The following is a 19,277-nucleotide window of genomic DNA, read 5'->3' on the forward strand; positions in this document are numbered from 1 at the left end:
TGTCACGACTTGAGACTGTGATCGACTCAATGTGTTTGATAAATGTGAAAAAACACGTGACTATGTCCGTCCATTTCTGCATTTCCAGTATTTGAAATGACTCTAAAAACGTGTGAGAGACGACGGGAAGCCATGTGTTGCATTTCTCTTGAGGAAGAGAGAAAATCTTTCTTTTATTTATTTATTTTCTGAGAGAGAGAGGGTGTGACCGGCACAAAGGCAGAGAATATTAATGCCGCTCGAGGCGACCTGAAGTGAATCATAATGGAGTTCTGCTGACCGTCAGCAATGTCAGAGGGAAACCGAGGAGCTGATGAATTCTGCCCTTTCTCAACTCCGTCGTCTTTGTGGATGACAGTAAATGTAATGCAGAATCGATATCCAGAAAATATTTGTGTTGAGTATTTGGTGATGATTGAAACAAGATGGAAAACAAACCAGCAGACAGTCATGAGTCAGGTGAGCTGCACCGGCAAGTGAAGAAAACGTATTGCTCTGAATGACCAGCATACAGATCGGTCCGGTCTAAGGTATAGCCTTCACTCTGACTACTATATAAGGCCAAAAGTATGTGGACACCTGCACTAATCCCAAAACCACGGGCTTAAAGTCGGCTAATGATTATAACAAGGAAGATTGCACCAGTTGTTTGATATATTTATATTCAGTAATTATCCCTATGTACTGTATAGATGTACGTATGTATGTGGGGGTCTGTATCTGTATGTAGTATTTTTGGTACGGTGGAGGAGTCCGCCATTACTGTGCTGGATTCAGATTGTCTGCCTGTGATGGGGTTCACAGGAAAATAAACCTAACCAAGTAGTTTTGGTGCCTGAACCTAACCAAGGAGATTCAGCCTCCACGCTCATAGATGTGAGGTCAGATACTGAAACTATTGAAAAACAACCTGCACTCACATTAATAACCGTAGACTGTAGACATGCCCTTTTAATGTGAAGCTGACTGCATCCATCACTAAAAGCATCTACAAAACAAGTCAGCGGTCATTCTCTGTGTTTTAAAAAGAGGGAATAATGAAAAACGTCGGCCGGTGAACAGTTAGATCCAGAGTCCAGCTCCGCTGTGCCCGGCAGCTTGACGTCAGATCACAGACTTTGTTAAAAGCACATTTAGTTTGGTTGTAAAGAGATGTACATGCACATAACAAGGTGGTCAGTTGCACTTGTTGTTACCATGGCAACCATAGATATTGCCCAAATGAACCAGGCCTGAGAGGTATTATCAATGTAGTATGCTGCTATACGGTCTTAAAAAAAAATGATCTCATTCAGGTGTTAGATGAGGAACCGCAGGGTTCTGTGAGGCGTTCACGACTAAATGGTTCAATATTGGATCTGTGCAGAAAATAAAAGCTTTCATGTTCACAGGGATCCTCTGACAGGCCGGTTGAAGGTCAGCGCTGCGCCTTCAGCCTCCACAAGTAAGTAACGCTATTTATCTTTCACTTCAACCAGCTTGGTTTCTCAAGCACGAGCATTTTAACAAAAGAAACACGTGTGAGTCAAAAGATGGTCAGGGTCGTGAGGTTTTGCTGCTTTTGTCATATCATTTATATATTTTTTGTCATACTGAATATCAGTGTGATGATTTGGACTAGTGGTCAATAAAAACAAGCGTTTGAAGATGTCACTTTGGGCTTCAAGAAGTGCTACGTTGCCCTTTTCTGTCGTCGTGTAGACCACAGTGTTGATAACTGATAATGTAATTGTTAATTGCAGCCATAAGCTGTAAAAACTCAAAACCTTAACAAGGATATTGGTCTTTTTATTAGTCAAAAATATCTCATTACACTTAATAACAGACACAATCACCTAACAGGTAACATGAAGTGACATATAGGGACTTGTTTTTCACACATCACATCTTCAAGAAATCTTACCAAGCAGTTTTTTACTTCTTAAACTGGCAACTTGAATTCATTCTTTTATAATCTTATTCTTGTGTTTGAAGAGGCATTTTTTCATCTCAGAGGTGTTGGAATAAATTGAGGTTAAGGGAACTAGGAAAGTATTTCCTTATGGGGCATCGTCATGTTGCGACAGGAAAAGTTTCTACTGACCTGAACTGTTGCTACAATGTTAAAGAACATTTTTTTCTACAATATCAGGATCAGAATCTGTTTTGTTAGCCAAATATGCAGGCGTACAGGGAATGTGTCTCGGCATTTGCTTTCAAAAGAACGACGTGGAAAATTAAGAATAGAAACAGATCGAAGAGGAAAAATATTGCAAAATAAAATCTTAAAAGATTCCTTGACCCAAGACCAAAAGTAGAAGAAAAAATATGCAAGCAGGTGTGTCCACATACTTCTGGCCACATACCACTCAACAACTAGCAGTCAAACTGTTTTTACACAGATTCTCCCTCGCCGGGTGATTAACGGCCAGAGCAGCATGTGTGTGTGTTTCCTCCGAGCTAACTGTGTGGGCTCGTCCACCTTAACCTCCACATTGACTCATCTGGCGGCGCATAACATCACAGCAGGGCGCACGTCAATGCTGCAACACAAAGAGGTTAACAACTGGGCCGTGAGCCATGTATTCAGAGCAGCGTCTCCTGAGACCGGGGTCAGATCGATGCAGGGCAGAGGTCCAACAGGTTCCCCTCACACAATGATTTGCATAGATGAGGCCAGAATGTTCCCGAGGTTTTTAAGGAACGCAATAACAGAGTTTTGGCCTAAAGAAACAACTGTACTATGAGATTTGTTTCTCACCCATTCATTCTTTGAATGATGTGTGGTGTGTTTCCATGGTAATGCTGCACCGATTCAGTGTCATTCATTGCAATTTATTAAAAAACCTCTGCTGGCCTCTAGTGGATTCATGGTGGAAGTACACAACAGAATCAGAATCAGAATCAGAGTTGCTTTTGTTGCCAAGTTTACACATACGAGGAATTTAAACTATAAAAATATACAGTTTGTAATTTTTATTTCCTTCTTTTAAGTGGAATTGTGAGTTTAAGTTCACACAAAACAGTATAATGTACTAAACAAGACATAACGAGACAAATATAAAACACACAGCTGGCTAACGAACACATGACAAATACAATACAAGCAAATCCAGTATTTTCAACATTATTCTTAAATTTCCTTTCCATTTGTCCTGTAGAGACTTTTGTCTTGAAGTGGAAGACATGATGTGTCCTCCACCGTTTTACACCTGGAACACAGTAAAGAAACAGATATGTGAAGTTAATGAAACCTGTGAGATGAGAACCAGCTCGGTATGAGCTGATATCAACTTGTTACAGAGCAGGTATTCACACCTGAAAGACTTTCTCAGCGTGAATCTTATGAAAAACTGCAGGCAGTCCTCTTTGCAGCAGCATATAACCAGTGAGATTTCAAATACGTGAATATATGTCATTAAAATAGGTTTTTACACTCTGAACTTGGAAATTGGAATTACAATGTTCTCTTTGTATTTAGGCTGTTTTTTCCAGCCAAGCTTTTGTTGTTTGACTATATTATACACAAAGTTAGTGCAAATAAGGAAATAAAGGACTATAATGAGTTTAATGCTCCTGTTACTCTCAGACAGGGGTACTCTGGGGTCATGAAAGGTCAATTTTCAGTGATATTGTTCTCTAATTTGAACTTGGACCATGTAAGACAATATGATGTGGATCCGTTGTGTTTTCCAGGTAACAGGGGCAGTTACAGGTCATCTGCAGGCTTATCTCTTACATCAAAAAAATCAGGCGAGAAAAACAAAATATTTAAGTGTGTTCAAGCTTCAATGGATCAATGACAGGAGCATTCACAAAGCTTATGACAGCTTGTGAAAGTTCAGTCTGTAACCTTTCAAAAGAGCCTAAAACCATGGCTGTACTTCAAATGGTTCAACAACAGCTTTGATTTTACTCTGGGCTGGACCGGTTTAGGCATTTTAAGATAATAAAATAATTTGACATATATTTCTAGGATTGGTAGTAAAATTAATCGTGTTCACTTTAAAAATGCACCCATTTGGAAGACAGATATCTGTTTGCTTAATTGTGGATATATTTCAGATTCAGAGCAGTTTATTATCCATCTGCTCCACAGAAATGGAAACGTGTAAAAGGCTAAATGTCACAGAAGTCCTGCATTAAAGGTCGGAGAATGTCAGGTCCGTCACACCTGTAATAGCTTTTTAGAACGGTGGTTTGAACGGTTTGTGCTGCCGAAAAGTCAGGACTCTCCCACAAAAATGATTTTTCGGTCTTTAAGGTCAAAGAAGTCTTGTTTTAAAACACTCATCGATGTTACCTGGTTAGGTCTTTTTTGATATGTTCAATAAGGTATTGATTTAAGCTGATTTAATCTTCTGTGATTCTCATACTGAGACTGTTATCCCTCTGTTATGAAAATGTGCATATACTCATTAACTGTGGCAAGATAATTGTAGATTTATGTTATGTTGTGTTTTTACATTCATAATTGTACTCTGCGAAGGTAAAACCTCACTCCCATGCTATCAAGAAAGGTATTGAGTGATATGTTTGGACAATAACCTTGGCAAAAAAACCAAAAAGCTGTTAAAACTGTGAGACTATGCTTCCATTTTAATGTTTTTATATATAAAAGTTACTTCTGTATATTTATGTTGAGCCATGGCATGTTTTTTTTTCTTATCTATTTTCTTTTGCATTAATCTTATTATGAGTATTATTATTATCTTAATTTATTTATGTGTTTATCCTTTTGTTTTCTTACTTGTACATTTTTTCTCTTCTTCTTCTTCTTCTTCTTCTTTTTTATCTATCTCTGCTGATTATCAGCATCAAAGCCTTGTGAATAAAAGGTAAATAAAACATCAGGTCTGTCTCAGTACATTACATTTAATAAAAGTTAATTCATTGGGAGGTGACTCTCTTGTGTTAAAGTAATGTTTTGTTTTCCTCAGCGGTGCCTCAGTCCGGCTAGAAACACGTCAAAACGACACCGGCATTTCATTGGTCGAAGGCCGATTCGCTGAACGCGATTGGTCCATCCCTGTCCCTCACCCTCACCCTTCCGACTGGAAACACGGTCCCTCGGACAGCGTGATACCCAAGAGACAACTCAATGAACCTCATAGCTTCTCGTTAATAGCCCTGTTTTAAGACCATTTACACTCGTATAACTTTGTGTTTTTAAACCAGCGGTGAAGACGGAATGATACGCTTCTGTTCTTAGTGCTCCTTTTATTTTCTGAAGGTAAGCTCGTCCTCACGTATCCCGTCATTGTGTGCTAGCAGGCTTGCTAACAGGTTACCGTCTGAAGCGTTTACCTAGCTGCTGCTGTTAGCTAAAAAAATACGCAATGCTTATATTGACCTAGTGTGACTGCTTTATCTTCTGATGGAGACATTTAGCTGGCTATCTTAAGTTATTTTCCTGCGTTTTATGCGTTTTTTTGGAGGGAAATGACATCTGTTGAAGCTAACGCTAGCCAGCTAATGATGCTCACGTCAGTGGAGGCAGTTCTGTTATTTAAAGGTGTCCAGTAAGTGTTGATGGGATGCTGCTACAGCTGCTCGTAAAAGATTAACTGACGATTAATAATGTCAATTTAGTATTTTGTGCTACATTACTTCATGCATTCATTCATTTAGGTGTATCAGGGAGATTTTCCTGCAAGTGAGGCAGGAAAATAATCACCACAGACACACTGCAACAATTACAAATATGACTCCTGAACATTAACATGTAAAGCCTTGAAATCCCTCATGCGTTTTTTCCTAACTTAACCCAACACCTCGACCTGAGCACAACTACTCCTGTATACAACTCATAATCATAACCTAAGAGCCCTAACCCCAGGTGGAGAAGGTGACTTCAGCAGACACGATTTAGACCAGTGTTTCCAAGTTTACAGTTCGTCCCAAGGAATTAAAAATCCAACTTTTCCCCACCTTTTTAAAAAAAGATCTTTTACTGAACTGTCAACATGAAAAATATCAGAAGAAAGCATTGATGAAACGGTACAAAGAGCAGCGTCTAACAGAAATAAGACAAGGGAATCAAATGTAAAATAAGAAGACGACTTAATCGATGTAACGGCACATACAGTACGTTCATTGCTTGATAGATTTTTTTTTTTTTTGAGGAAGAAATTAAAAATGTACTGTTCCATTTCTTTCATGAATTCGTAAATCTAAAAATTCATGTAATCTGGCTTCACTGTCAATATCAGCCTTTGATTTACTTTCAGGTGTGTTTCCTCAAACTCCTGTCAGACAGGTTAGCTTGGGTTCACCCTGAGGCTGTGATTTTGTTGCACATAAAAACTGCATGTATAGATTCACCACTCAAATCTCTCGCACGGTCTCATGACACCAGCTTCTTTTACGTCTCAATCTAGAGTGCTGTGACGCTGTTAGCACGTCCCACCAGAGCATTTGAACAAATGAGTTTAATGTCTAATGTGTGAATATCCTCACCATTCTTCTCGTGCTTTAACCTGATATCCTCCTCTTTCTTTGGCTGTGATAAAGCAGACGATCGGCTTGGCGTGGGATACCAGTCAATACTGATTGTGACCTGATTATTTCTTCTTGTCCACAGTCATGTCTTTCCATCAGGATCGAGGGGGTCCCAGAGGAGGAATGCCCCCGGGTCAGCACGGCTCACCTCAAAACTACCGACCCACCAACCTGAGGCCGCCACCTCCGCAGCCCCCTGTTCCCCAGTACCACTACGATCCTCAGACTCCTCCCGGTTCAAGCTACCATGGAAACAGCGGCTACATGCCTTCGCACTCTGACTTCATGCAGTACCCTCCACCAGCAGCGTCCCAGACTCCCAGTCCTCTGAACCAGTGTCCGGTGCGCCCACCGTTCCCCAAGCTCCCCGGCCGGCAGGGCTTCCCCGAACCCCCGCCTAACTTTCCACCTCCTCCCCTCCCCAGCTCCACAGGCAGTCCCACACAAGGCTCCCAGCTGTCTGCTCAGAATGCCTACCACCCTTACATGATGCCTCCTGTGCCCCCACCAGCATTACCACACCCAGCCATGCCCCCACCCATCGCCTCTCAATCTATGGGCTACCATCCTCCGTACTCCATGAACTACCCCCATCCTCCCCACCCTCCCTTCCCTCCTCCCACCTTCAACACCGGCTACACTCAGAACCCGAGCTCATTCAAACCCGACCACACCTTCAGGCACGGGGGGCAGTACAAGTATGAGAAGCCCATGGACAGCAGGAGGTCTCCAGAAAGGGGCTATCGCCACGATGACCACAGGCAGAAGGGCTATGGCTATGGTAGTCACGGCGAGAAGCATAAAATGGATTTTTCTGGAGAGAGGAAGGACCGCGGGCGGAGTCCTGACCGGCGCGGCAGGCCAGAGGGAGGACGGTACAGGTCCGAGTACGACAGAGGCCGGACTCCACCCAGACACAGGAGCAGAGAGCGCAGCAGGTACAGAAAGAGCAGCAGTGACTCTCCTGAAGGAGATCGACCAGTTCAATTGTTTCTTACTACTGTGTGTGTGTGTGTGTGTGTGTGTGTGTTCACAGGGAGAGGTATCGTCACAGAGACAGTCGGAGATCCCAGTCGCCCGACAGGCACAGAAAGAGGCCTCGAAGGTACAAATGTTGTCCATCGTTTGTCTTATTAGATCTGTTGTGAAGTACATATCCCCACTAAACCTCCATAAACATTTCAGCGATCTTGGATGATTATGTTTGTTCACTTTTGGGTTTTTTTCATGTACGTATTTATCTACATTTGGGTTTTTTAAGTGGAAACAACAACAGCTTCTACCCCCCGAGCATTTGCAAGTAGTATTGATGGCACCGAAGTCCCAAAGACAACTAGATTGTTCCGTTTTTTCTTGGAGAAACATCTACCATACACATTCATGTAGTCTCTGACATGATGAGACATGAAAGCAGATAGAAATAGTGCCAGGCTGCCAGCTGAGCCTTCATTTTCAGGGGAGATGTCGTAGCCAGTGGCAGAGTAATTTCCTCACACAAAATCCCACTAAAAAACTATCCAGTGATTTGAGTTTGTCGTGTAAACCCTAACCCGGTCCCTTTGGTCACATCATAATCACATCCTGGCCGATTGCGATAATTGTTTCATTTTGTCTGTGCTGTGCAGTCGGTCCTCGAGCAGAGACAGGAAACGAGGCCGCTGGGAGGAGGAGCGCGACAGGAGGTCGGAGAGCTCCTCCGGCCTGAGCAGAGAGCGCAGCTACTCCTCCATGAGGAGCAGAGACTCTGAGGAGGCCTTCGCTGACCGAGAGCGGGAGCGGGAGAGGGAACGGGAACGAGACCGAGAGAAGGAGAAAGAGAAGGAGAAAGTGGATGACGAGAAGGAGGAAGAAGAGCTGCTGAAACCTGCTTGGATCCGCTGCACGCACGCTGAGAACTACTACTCCAATGACCCCATGGACCAAGTGGTACTGTCTGCACTTTTGTCTTTATTACATCCATCCTTTGTTCAGCTGGTAGCTGCTGTAATATCTAATTGTTATTATACTCCTGGCTCCCTTTTGCAGGAGTTTCCGAGTCCATAACAATAAAACTGTCGTTGCCTGCAGTTGGATTAACAGGAGAATCACTCGTTTTAATTCAATGCATTGAGCACGGTGCCCATTAACGCTGAGCACACACTGGCTTGATTTTGTTTTATCCGACTGACCGGCAGAAGAAACTTCCCTAATCTTCTGTCTGCCATTTTATCAATTTTGTCTGGTGCTGCCGTTAAAGTGCTGGATTAGCTGCTCTCCTGAGCTGGATGTTTTTCAAGCCTTTCAGCTAATAGCGAGCACTCAAAGTCGCCGCTTTGCAAATCACCACCTGCCCTCTCAAATGCTTCCCTAAATGTGGGTCTTTTGGATAGTGCCAACTCCTTTCTTTTCTCTAAAACTCTGACCTTTAGTGGTAGTCTCTAGATGCTCACTTCATGCTGTCATCATCTACCAAATTACACATTCAGCCCGACCTGACCTGTCCTTCAATAAAACCAAAGTGAAGGTAAATGTCGAGATGGAGAGGCACTTTATTTCTTTGCTCCTCCATAAATGGCTTCAGGACTGTTCTGTTGTTTCTGCTGTGACAGTAAAGACACTGACCGTAGGAGTTATTTCAGCACATAGATGTCTGTGATCACGTAACTTCTGCTTCTTGGCTCTTTTGGGGCATTTCCATACAAATGTGCTGACTTGGTTTGACTCTGCTCTTACTAATGATGGGCTTTTCTTAAAAAGTGGTCATCGGATCGGCCCTTCTCACAGCGTTATAGAACAATAGCTGCGAATAAACTCTTAAAAAAGTAAAAATCCCCTGTTTTTCAGTTATTTAAAAGAGTCAGGAAATCAGGAAATGTTGGGTTTTCACAAGCAGGAACACAATAAACAAGTAAAATAAAGCAGATGTCTGAAAGTAGGGACGATGGAGAGAAACTAAACTAGACATTCATGTAGAAGCTACAACATTACTGGGAGACTTTTAGCTTCGCTTTCTCTGTGGTTTCCCTGCGCAGACATGAGTCATGCAGGCGCAACACATGCTTGTTTGAGGGGGAGACGGAGGTCGTCACAGGTTGAGTTGGTCACTGTTGCAAGATGTCACTGCACCTCGCTTGGAGGCCCGGCTGGGCTCGACTCAGTGTGGTAAAACTGGTAATGGGGATGTAAATCAGGACAGTATGGTCTGACTCAGAGTGGCATTGTTTGATTGCCTGATTCCTGAACTTTTTCCCCCTATGATGATAAGAATAAGAATGATAAATGACATTTTTTTTAATGTAGATTTGATTAGAAGGAACAATTGCAATACACTGTAATATCAAATCATAATACTTGAGAATACCTAAGTACCATATTAGTTCAGGATCCATAGATAACCATATTGTCCCAGCTCTACCAATCAAAGATTTACAGAGCGACTGTTGGTGTGCACAGATTCAAGAAACTCTTGACTTATTTATTCTAACAAGCAGCTGCACTGGGGTATTTTTATGGCCTATTTATCTGAGTGCGTTCTATTTAATCTTGTGCAGGGCGACTCTACTGTGGTGGGGACCAGTAAACTGCGGGATCTGTACGAACGCTTCGAGGAGGAGCTGGGGAGGAGACAGGAGCGAGCGAAGGAAGCTCGACCCCAGTGGGAGCCGCCCAAGACCAAACTGGACGAGGATCCAGGTGCGTTTAATCCTGTGGGAACATTCAAGAAGCCTGAAAAAAGACAAACGCAAAAGTTGAATTATTGAAGCACGTCAATGCAAATATTAGCATAAGCCTGTAATTGAAAGATGCAAGTTGTTCTGGATGAGCGCAGCAGCAGCTATAAAACAATATGTAAACAGTTGATACATCTGTTGACAATCTTTTTGTAATTGATATGCACACAAACTTGCTGTCTTCTCAGCAGTGCGTTAGGCTGAGGCAGAGATTAAGTTCAGTGTTTATGATGTTATCTGCAGGGCTGTCAGCTCGATTGTCCCTTTTCAGCGCCGCAATAATATAAATCTCGCTCAGGGAGATCTAATTTGCTCAACATGTTACTGCGGGCACCGACTCCACAATCAAGCACTGGAGTTAAAACGCCGATAAGAATTGAAGACTTTGCTCAGCTAAGAAGCAAAAGCTATTCAGCTGACGGGTAATTAAAATCCTCACTTTGGTGGCGAGGCTTCGTTTTGGTGAGTGACAAAGCACCAGATGTCACCGCCGGCAATTGTGCTCGCTCGTTTTAATCTCAGATTCATTTGGCTCGAGAAATTAGGTAACAGATCTTAAACTCTTTCTGTATCACAGGCAACGTGTGCACACAATACGACAGCATTTTGACGGATTGCTTCATGAGACTTTACGTCGTAGGATACTTTGTGAGGGCTCAGCCGAGCGGAGGCTTCACAAGGCTCAGCGAACGATGTCTTGGTCTTCAGCCCGGTGAGGTTCAGATGATTAAAGACCTTTTTTGCACTTTTTGTTTCAGACGACAGCAGCAGTGACTCAGAGTGTGAGTCAGACGCTGAAGGGAGCACCTGCTCCAGCAGCTCTGACTCAGAGGTTTTTGATGTCATCGCCGAGATCAAGAGGAAGAAAGCTCATCCCGACCGCCTGCACGAGGAGCTGTGGTACAATGACCCAGGGCAGGTCGGTCTTTGTCTGCTGCTCTCTTGTGTAACCTGTTTTATTATGAAACCAAATTTAATCTTCATCTCCAATTGTTTCCTGTCTCTTGTGATGCTATACAAGCCTGAGAAAAAAATTAAAGTTACACAACAGATTCATCCGAAACCGTTGTGGAAATAACAAGTGCAACTAATGATATGATCCCACAACATATCAACCTTGGGACTGTAACATACTGTAGGGCAGAGGCCAAATCTGGTCCTCGAGGAAAAAAAAACATTTCCCACCTGACAGCAGCTGAAGCTTTCACTTTTCACACAGATCTCAGATGACAGTAGATGGCAGTATATAATAATGTTAACACAAAGCTGTAAATCCCAATGAACATGACCTTTTTTTACCATCTTAAACTGCGGCTACATGAAGACACGCAGCCAAACTGTGGCTGATTCTGTGCCAGGATAATTAATAGCACACAGCGTTTAAATGAAGTCTAATAAACACAAACAAATGATATAATCCACTTTGGTTAAATGGATTCTGATACAGATTTAAGCAGATAACATTTTGTTTTTCAAAAGACAGTACATTAGTTCAGCCATCACTGAAGCAAGCCGCTGTTCAACTAAATCGCTAGTCTGATGTGCATCTGAGTAATTCTTTTGCCTAATGAATAATAATTAGCTGCTTTTACTCTGTTGGGCCTAAACTACTAAAGGAGACAATAAGATCTGCTGTTGGATACGATCCTAAAGCAAACACTCTTCCCTTACAAGTCATTTTTAGTCTCAAATTAATTAAAAGAAAACAACAAAAAACACAATTTAGACACAGAAGAAGACAAACTGCTTCTTAGCAGCTGTTTGAACACACAGTTACACTTCATTTATGAAGGAAGACAACATTTTATAGACAGTAAACATGTCAAATTTAACAAATACATTAACCAGTAACCAATATAGACTGCTTCTTTTGTCACCTGTGGAGAAAGTCCCCAGACTCCCTTTACAAATCGCTCAATTTTCAGACTTGTTGAGTTAGGCGATGCTCTGCAGTCTTTGTGAAGGCTGTTTATGATAAATCCTTAATTATTCGGGCTTTCTTGTTAATTCGGCAAATGTTCCTCGTGAAGATATTTCTTTCTTTGTTTAGAAAACATCGTCCCAGATTGTCCCAGTGATGTTTATTTGCATCTAGAGCGGGGAAGTGAGGTCTGATCACAAGTGGTCACTCGAGAAACACATGTTGAGATGTTTGTTAATTCCAGATGAAAACTGATGGGCTCAGGACAGATGTTAACACCAGATCTGAATTCCCTCTGTGATGCATAACACACTACGGAGCAGCCTTGTGCAATAGAGCTAGACTATTAAATCAGACAGTATTACCTCGTTATAGATACAGTTGATAAGTAACTGAAACACGGCAGTGCAGGAATACCAAACATGGCCTGAGGTAGTAGAAAAGAAACTGTGTCTTCATTCCACAGTTTGTCCACCAGAGAGCACTGACAAGTTTATTTTTTACAATGTCCAGCTCGGTATGGAGCTGGGTTACAGTTCCTTTAAGAACAAAAAGACAGAAAGCAAGCGATTCTTTTATCAACATTTTTAATATTCTGTGTTTTTATTTTTTTAAAAATGTACATAAAAAACACTAATTTGGCAAAATAATTCAAAATAACAAGGCTTCATCACAAACTAAATGCAGTTTAATCATGAGATTCATATTTTTTTTGTTCTTCTAGTTTAATTGAATCTAATAGAAAGCTGCGATTTAAAGAAAGGATGCAGCTCTGCCTCATACAGTCAGAGAACAGGTTTGTAGATATCTGCTGCTCAATTTTACGGCCCATGAGCCAAATCCTGCCACTTTCTAATTCACAATAATGCAATTCAAGCCTTTATATAAGCCTTTAGTTTCCCTCAGTTGCGTTGTTGTTGAGATGCACAAAAAATACGCACAGTTAAAACATCTCAAAAGAGCAATATCCAGTGAAAACAATGGCACACTGAGGTTAAGTGTTGTGAGAACTTGAATTTGTTTGTCTGTTTATACGCAGTTATTGAATGTTCAGTGATGTCCCCTCTGCTGACATTTATGCCAGTTGAGTGTGATGGAATAAATTCAGCTGCTGGTAACAGATGGGAGGCTGATCTTTGCTGTGCAGCAGGATCAGACAGCTATGAGAGATGCTGGAGGAGAAAACTATTAGCTGAAGAGGAGCAAAAGTCGCAGAAATGAGGATAATTCTGATCCTTTAAATGTGTATTTCACATTAAAAGATATTTAATATGCTGCTCGTTCTGTCGCAGCTTATGTTTTTTACGAATCTCTCCAACACTTGAGCGACGGCACGATGGAAGAAGCATACACAACTTCTACGTTCCCTAATCACATTATAAGTTATGATTGGCTGCTAATGGAAGAAAACATCACTATGTAGAAAACGCAGCAAGATGTTTCAGCGTTATTTGATTGAGAGCGCCGAGTTCAGGCTCCTCTCTGGGAGGTTTTTAAAGTCATTTTAGTAAATATTGGAAATCGCTTGCTTCAGTAGACGTGGCAGTTTGTGCCCTGACATCTAACTATGTAATTGGAAAAGAGTTGTTTCTCCGTTTTTTAAACGAAGTTGAAATTATCAGGAAAGAACGTCAATAAAGTCTTTTTTCTTCAGCGTTTGCCCTCACGTAGCACAGACCCCATCAAACAGGACGACTCAGAACTCCAGTGAAGGAATAAAGGTCAGGAGTGTGCGGCGGTGCAGTTTTTTTAGATGTGAAATGTTCTGCAGCCCGCGCCGCTGTACACGGCAAGTGAAGCAGTTGTGTCTGATTTACGTATTTTCTCTCTGTCCAGATGAATGATGGCCCCCTGTGTAAGTGCAGTGCCAAGGCCAGACGTACAGGGATCCGCCACAGCATCTACCCGGGGGAGGAGGTATGACACGCCGTGAATAAATCACCCTTTCATAACCTTGCACACAGGGGCAAGGACATTATTCTGCTCAGCCTGAAAGTATTCTCTGTGCTCTGGCCGTTTTCCTTTTTTGTTTAAAGGGACAAACAGATCGTATCGTCCCAAAGAAACAAATGAAGATGCTACAACTGCAAGAATAAGACAGGAGAGTTGATCTGTACCAGTGCACATGGAGGCAGCTACAGCAGATATTTCACTATCCTCGTTTTTATCACAAGTGTGATATTACTCCTTTATTTGACTTTTATTAAACTATTTACTTTTAAAAAGAGGAAGGCTTCTTTCAGCTGGAGGTAAAGTCAGTCAGTGTTGTTGTCAGTAGAGACCGATGAAGGTCACTGATTAAACTTAATGAGCGCTGTTATTTTTCCATTCTGCTCACCGGTTACTTCTGCAGGCACTCGAGCGTTATCTGAAGGTCATTTTTTAGAGAATCTGCGTTGGCATAAATGAAGAGGACTTACCACCTTGTTAGTCCATTAGTTGACTAATTGCTTGTTACCGTCTTGGTTGACCTGGAAATTATGAGTCAATTAGTTGTTTTTAATTCATACAGTAAACAGGAAGTGTGACTGTATTCATTAAAAGGATGTCAATCAAGTTTTTAGTCATCAGGCGTTGATGGGAACTGGTGGGTAGATAAAGTATATAAATATAGTTTGGTCTTAATGTTTATATTCTACAAAATCTATCTGCAAACCAACTGACAGAATTAAATGTTGGCAGTGTACGTTTCTGCAAACTACATTTATATCGCCACTTTGTTTTTTTATATTAATCTTTCACTTTTATATTGTGAGCATGCTGTGCATACGGTAAAAAAGTCATGTTTGGGCTTAAAATACCTGCTTTAGTTGCCATGAACGCAGCAGGGGACGTCGTGACTTCTGTCAAAACTCCAGCTCTTCTTTAAAATATCCCAGTCGTGTCAAACTCTGTGCTGCCATTTCAAAAAATGTGTTCTTGGCAGCGTTCTTGCCTGTAACTCCGCCACCATTGCTTCCACCTCCTGTAATGTGAAGGTGACACGACACGTGTTGTTGAAATGTCGATATGGTTCGTGTGAAGACGTGAAGATGTCAGTGGTTAGCAGAGATCGCTAACTGCCAACATTTTCTCCTGGCGACTGCGATCAATCGACAGTGGAAATGATATTTAGTTTCAGTCCCTTGCAGCAGCAACATGCAAAGTAAGAAGAACCACAACATCCCAACTTTTTTTTGTGATTGCTTTAGTTGGAGACGATCTTAAAACTGAGAGACTGAGTTAGTTTATATACATAATTAGTGTCTCTTCCATGTGTGACGTTAGACTACAACACATACTGTTTTAAAGAGGATTAGATGCGTGTCGGTTGTTGAGTTTGTGCGTCTCTTTCAGCCTGTGAAACAGTGTCGAGTGATGAACAACAACTCAGGAAAACTGTTTCACTACAGGATCACTGTGTCTCCGCCCACCAACTTCCTGGTAAGACTTGGTCTCTTTTTATTAAGACTCTTAAAATTGGAGGAGCTGCTTTTATTTCATTGAATAACATACTAGAGCAGAAAGTGTTTTATTATCTGTACCTCTCAATTTGTGTTGCCTGAGTATTTCTCTGCAGTCTTTAGACAGTATTGTATTAAAGTACCAGAGTTTCAATTCTTTTGTAGTATGTTTGATACAGTTTCTGTTCACTCACCGAGCTGTACTCTGTTTTCTGTGTCAGACCGACAGGCCGACGGTGATCGAGTACGATGACCATGAGTACCTGTTTGAAGGCTTCTCTCTCTTCTCCCACACACCTCTCACTAACGTAAGCCTGCTTTGAACAGTTAACCTTATAGGCCACGATCCATTAATTTTACACCGTTTGAGAGTGCACCTGCTACGCCTGTTTTATATTGAATGTTATCCGTATTTTATTTTTGCCTCTCATATTGTGTTTTCAGGGGCAGGTGTCACGTTGACTGTTCTTGACTATTTAATTTAAAAAAGTCTATTTAAACCTCACAAAGGTGAAAAGAAAATTAAACGGGGCTGCTTCAAACTTCTGTATAAGCTTATAAAACTCCTATGCAACGTTACGTACAAGGCACAGTATTACAAATGTTCATGAGTAACCTGAAGACCAAAAGTTCACGATCCTGTTATTCAAGGTAAATTGTCATGTGCTTCGTAATATAACGTTCATCCAGGATGCCTGGTTCACACTGTCGGATTGCAGCCCTGATTTTCCACTCGCCGGCTGTTTTTTTTTTTGGAGATTATCAACAAAACCCCCAGATCAGAGGCAAATCTGCACCCGCCCCTGCGTGTGAACTGTTCAAAGGCGTGATACGAAAGTTCACCGTTGCCTCGCAGACGCTCAAGATGTCAAGCGGGCTAAATGTCTTGCTTGTGCCGAGGAGCTGCAGCAAAGCTACAGCCAATGAGAGCAGACGCTCCTCTGCTGTCATCTGCAGTAGCTCTCTGGACCCGCTGTTATCATGCATCTGTTTGTTCGGAGGCGGCACAGTGATAAACTTTCTATCAGAATGCGTTGGCATACACACAAGCTTTTCAGTATTTCTAACCCTGTCGTCCTTGCTGAACTACAATACAACAATGCCACTATATGTTTCCATTGAAAAATACTTGTTTACCTCCAACTCTCTCATCCGTTCTTTTCTTTTTCTTCCTGGTTTTGTCGCTGTGAGTCATCGCACTAACAGCTTGGACCGCTTATGTATTATGTCACTTCTCTGTAGTTTTTGTGACAAAATGTTGTTTGTGGACCAGATGGACTTTTAGGGGATTCCTCCCGGTGAGAGATCTTGTTATAGTGTAACCCCCCTGCTGCTGATCAGTCATGTAGTGTGTGTCCTTGTTATTTCACACACACACACAAGAAGTTGCCTAAAGTGTAACCCCACCAGTTTACACATTAAAGTGTGTTTACAGGTCTTGAGGAGCACTACTGCATATGTGAAAAAAGTAGCATAAAGCTTTTTGTGGCTCCAGAAGGAAGCTGAATGTAATCTGATAAACTGCCTCCAGCCGTGTGGCCAAGTTGCATTGTGGTTAATGTAGGCGGCAGGTTTTAAAAAGTAGTCTTGGAGTCATAACAGACAGCTTAAAGACAGGAGCCTACTTTTGTGCTTCTATGACATAAAACTGTATATTAAAATGGAAACGCAGGCCAAAACGTGAGTTTATTCATTAACGTAGACGATACTGGAGACATAATGGTGCCAGGCTGCCAACCTGACTGCAGCCTGGCACCACGTCTGTCTGCTTTCACGTCTACATTATAGACTAAATTAATGATCCAGTTGTCTTCGCATCAGTTAACAATAATACCAATAATAATGACAAGAATAAAACCACTTGGAAACGCTACGGGAGGAAGTCAGTTAGTTTCCATCTTAATACACAATTTCATATCATAAGTGTTCTTATTAATATCTTAGGCCCTTTACATACTAATGCAAATATTTTTCTAAGGGGATATTTTTCTCTCCGTTCAAAAAAAATAAAATCCAGTAAACCCAATCTTTGTTTATCAAAATGTGTAAGTAAACACGAGAACGCAAGAAGGATTACAAAAGCTGCAACGGGCGTGTCGGGCCAATAGGTGGCAGGTTTACAACGCCGATAAGTAAAATACCAAAGAGGAACATTGTGAGCATGCACAGTGAACTTTTCCCCCTTATTATTAATTTATTTACAGTTATTTGAAACGTATTTAACACCTCTCCGGCACAGCGCCCGAGGTGCTCTGGAGAAACCAAAAGAAAAACATGATTCATTTGTGTGGACGGACGATGAGGTGGAGGAGTTGCTTTTACTATCATGCAGATACACGGAAACCGGAGTTTTCAAAGAAATGCACTTTAGAAGGCGGAAACAGGAAAATGTTTGTTTTGCAAAATATCTGTATTAGTGTGGACGAGGCTTTAGTTTCAACTGTACAGCCCCGTCCTGGTATTTCACCCTCATTTGCTGTGCGAGTACGTGTCCGCCTCTATGAACCGCTGCTGTGTAATGATTGTTTTATAACCTGCCTCTGTACACTATTTGACCGCTGCTGCTCATTCAGCTCTTTGCTGACCACGTATGATCCCCCTCCTCCTCCTACATCTCCGCTCAAGCAACACATATAATTTAGGCCAGCGTTTGAGTGAAAAATCCCCTCCTCCTCTTACTCCACTCTTCCTCGAAAATAACTTCAAAATCGGCTTTTTGGCTTCGGGTCGGCCTCTTTGTTGCCCGGACAAAGTGCTCCTTGCGCCGCGCTGACCTTGTCGCTGAGTCCTCTCCTTCACACTTTGAAGGCCCATCAGCGACTGTCAAACATTAGAGAGGTCGTGACTCAGACAGGGCTCTCTCTCTCTCTCTCTCTCTCTGCAGCCGACTTTTATCCCGAGGAGGAAGTTTAAAGGGAGCGAGAAATCCTATAGGGGGACCGCCGCCCCACGTTTCTTAAAGTGTGAACATTCATGTGCCTTGTGTCCATCAGCGTTCGTGCTCGTGTGCTCTTCCTGCATGTTTGAATAATAAACTACTTGGTCAATATCCGTCTAGCTTGAAAAGCGCCCCGAGGATTAAGGCGTGATTTGAACTGGATAATTTAAGCAGGCCTTGTTAAAAGCTGGGGTAAACGCTTCGTGGCAGTGCGGGGATTAGGAACCTCGGAGCGCAGTGATATTAGCCCCCCTGCTAGTTAGCTGCCGGGATGGGCAAGAATGAATGTGGCTCCCAGGTTAATCTCTTAAAATGGACCCCCACGCTCTGACAACAAAGACCGTGTAACTAGGGAGATTAAACACAGAAGAGCAGGCTTATCTATTTAGCGAGATTTGAGTTACTTAATTTTCAAGAGTGTGTGTGTGTGTGTGTGTGTGTGTGTGGAGGCATGCGATCTCACAGGGCTCATTTAATTGTCCTAAGGTTGTGCATGTTTAAACACTTTACAGCAGAGTTACAGTGCGATACCGCGCCACTTTTTCCTTTACATGTATGTGGTCGTGTCGGCCATGTTGGGCGAGCTCGACAGCAGAGACGAGGGTTTTAATGAGTTTCCTTGAAAAGCTGTAACCTCTGCCTAACGCCATGGTAATGAGTCGGCCCGTCCTTTCTTCTTCTCGTCCTCTGTTCCTTTCATCATCACAGATTCCATTGTGCCGTGTGATCCGCTTCAACATAGATTACACCATTCACTTCATAGAGGAGATGACACCGGAGGTCGG

General features: G+C 42.2%; 1 protein-coding gene across 1 annotated transcript in view; it reads left to right on the top strand.

The window, feature by feature from the left end:
- The first annotated feature begins 5,036 nt into the window (after nucleotides 1-5,036).
- Nucleotides 5,037-19,277, top strand: part of drosha (drosha ribonuclease III) — a 99,372-nt gene continuing 85,131 nt past the window's right edge. The window contains exons 1-10 of the mRNA XM_084339857.1: nucleotides 5,037-5,212; nucleotides 6,563-7,418; nucleotides 7,517-7,585; nucleotides 8,106-8,406; nucleotides 10,011-10,152; nucleotides 10,949-11,109; nucleotides 13,948-14,028; nucleotides 15,448-15,534; nucleotides 15,776-15,862; nucleotides 19,201-19,272. Coding sequence (XP_084195983.1) covers nucleotides 6,565-7,418; nucleotides 7,517-7,585; nucleotides 8,106-8,406; nucleotides 10,011-10,152; nucleotides 10,949-11,109; nucleotides 13,948-14,028; nucleotides 15,448-15,534; nucleotides 15,776-15,862; nucleotides 19,201-19,272 — 1,854 coding nt within the window. The 5' untranslated portion in view covers nucleotides 5,037-5,212; nucleotides 6,563-6,564. The remainder of the gene's footprint in view (nucleotides 5,213-6,562; nucleotides 7,419-7,516; nucleotides 7,586-8,105; nucleotides 8,407-10,010; nucleotides 10,153-10,948; nucleotides 11,110-13,947; nucleotides 14,029-15,447; nucleotides 15,535-15,775; nucleotides 15,863-19,200; nucleotides 19,273-19,277) is intronic.

Source organism: Pagrus pagrus, assembly GCF_965226575.1.
Source record: "Pagrus pagrus genome assembly, chromosome: 20".
Taxonomy (NCBI): Eukaryota; Metazoa; Chordata; class Actinopteri; order Spariformes; family Sparidae; genus Pagrus; species Pagrus pagrus.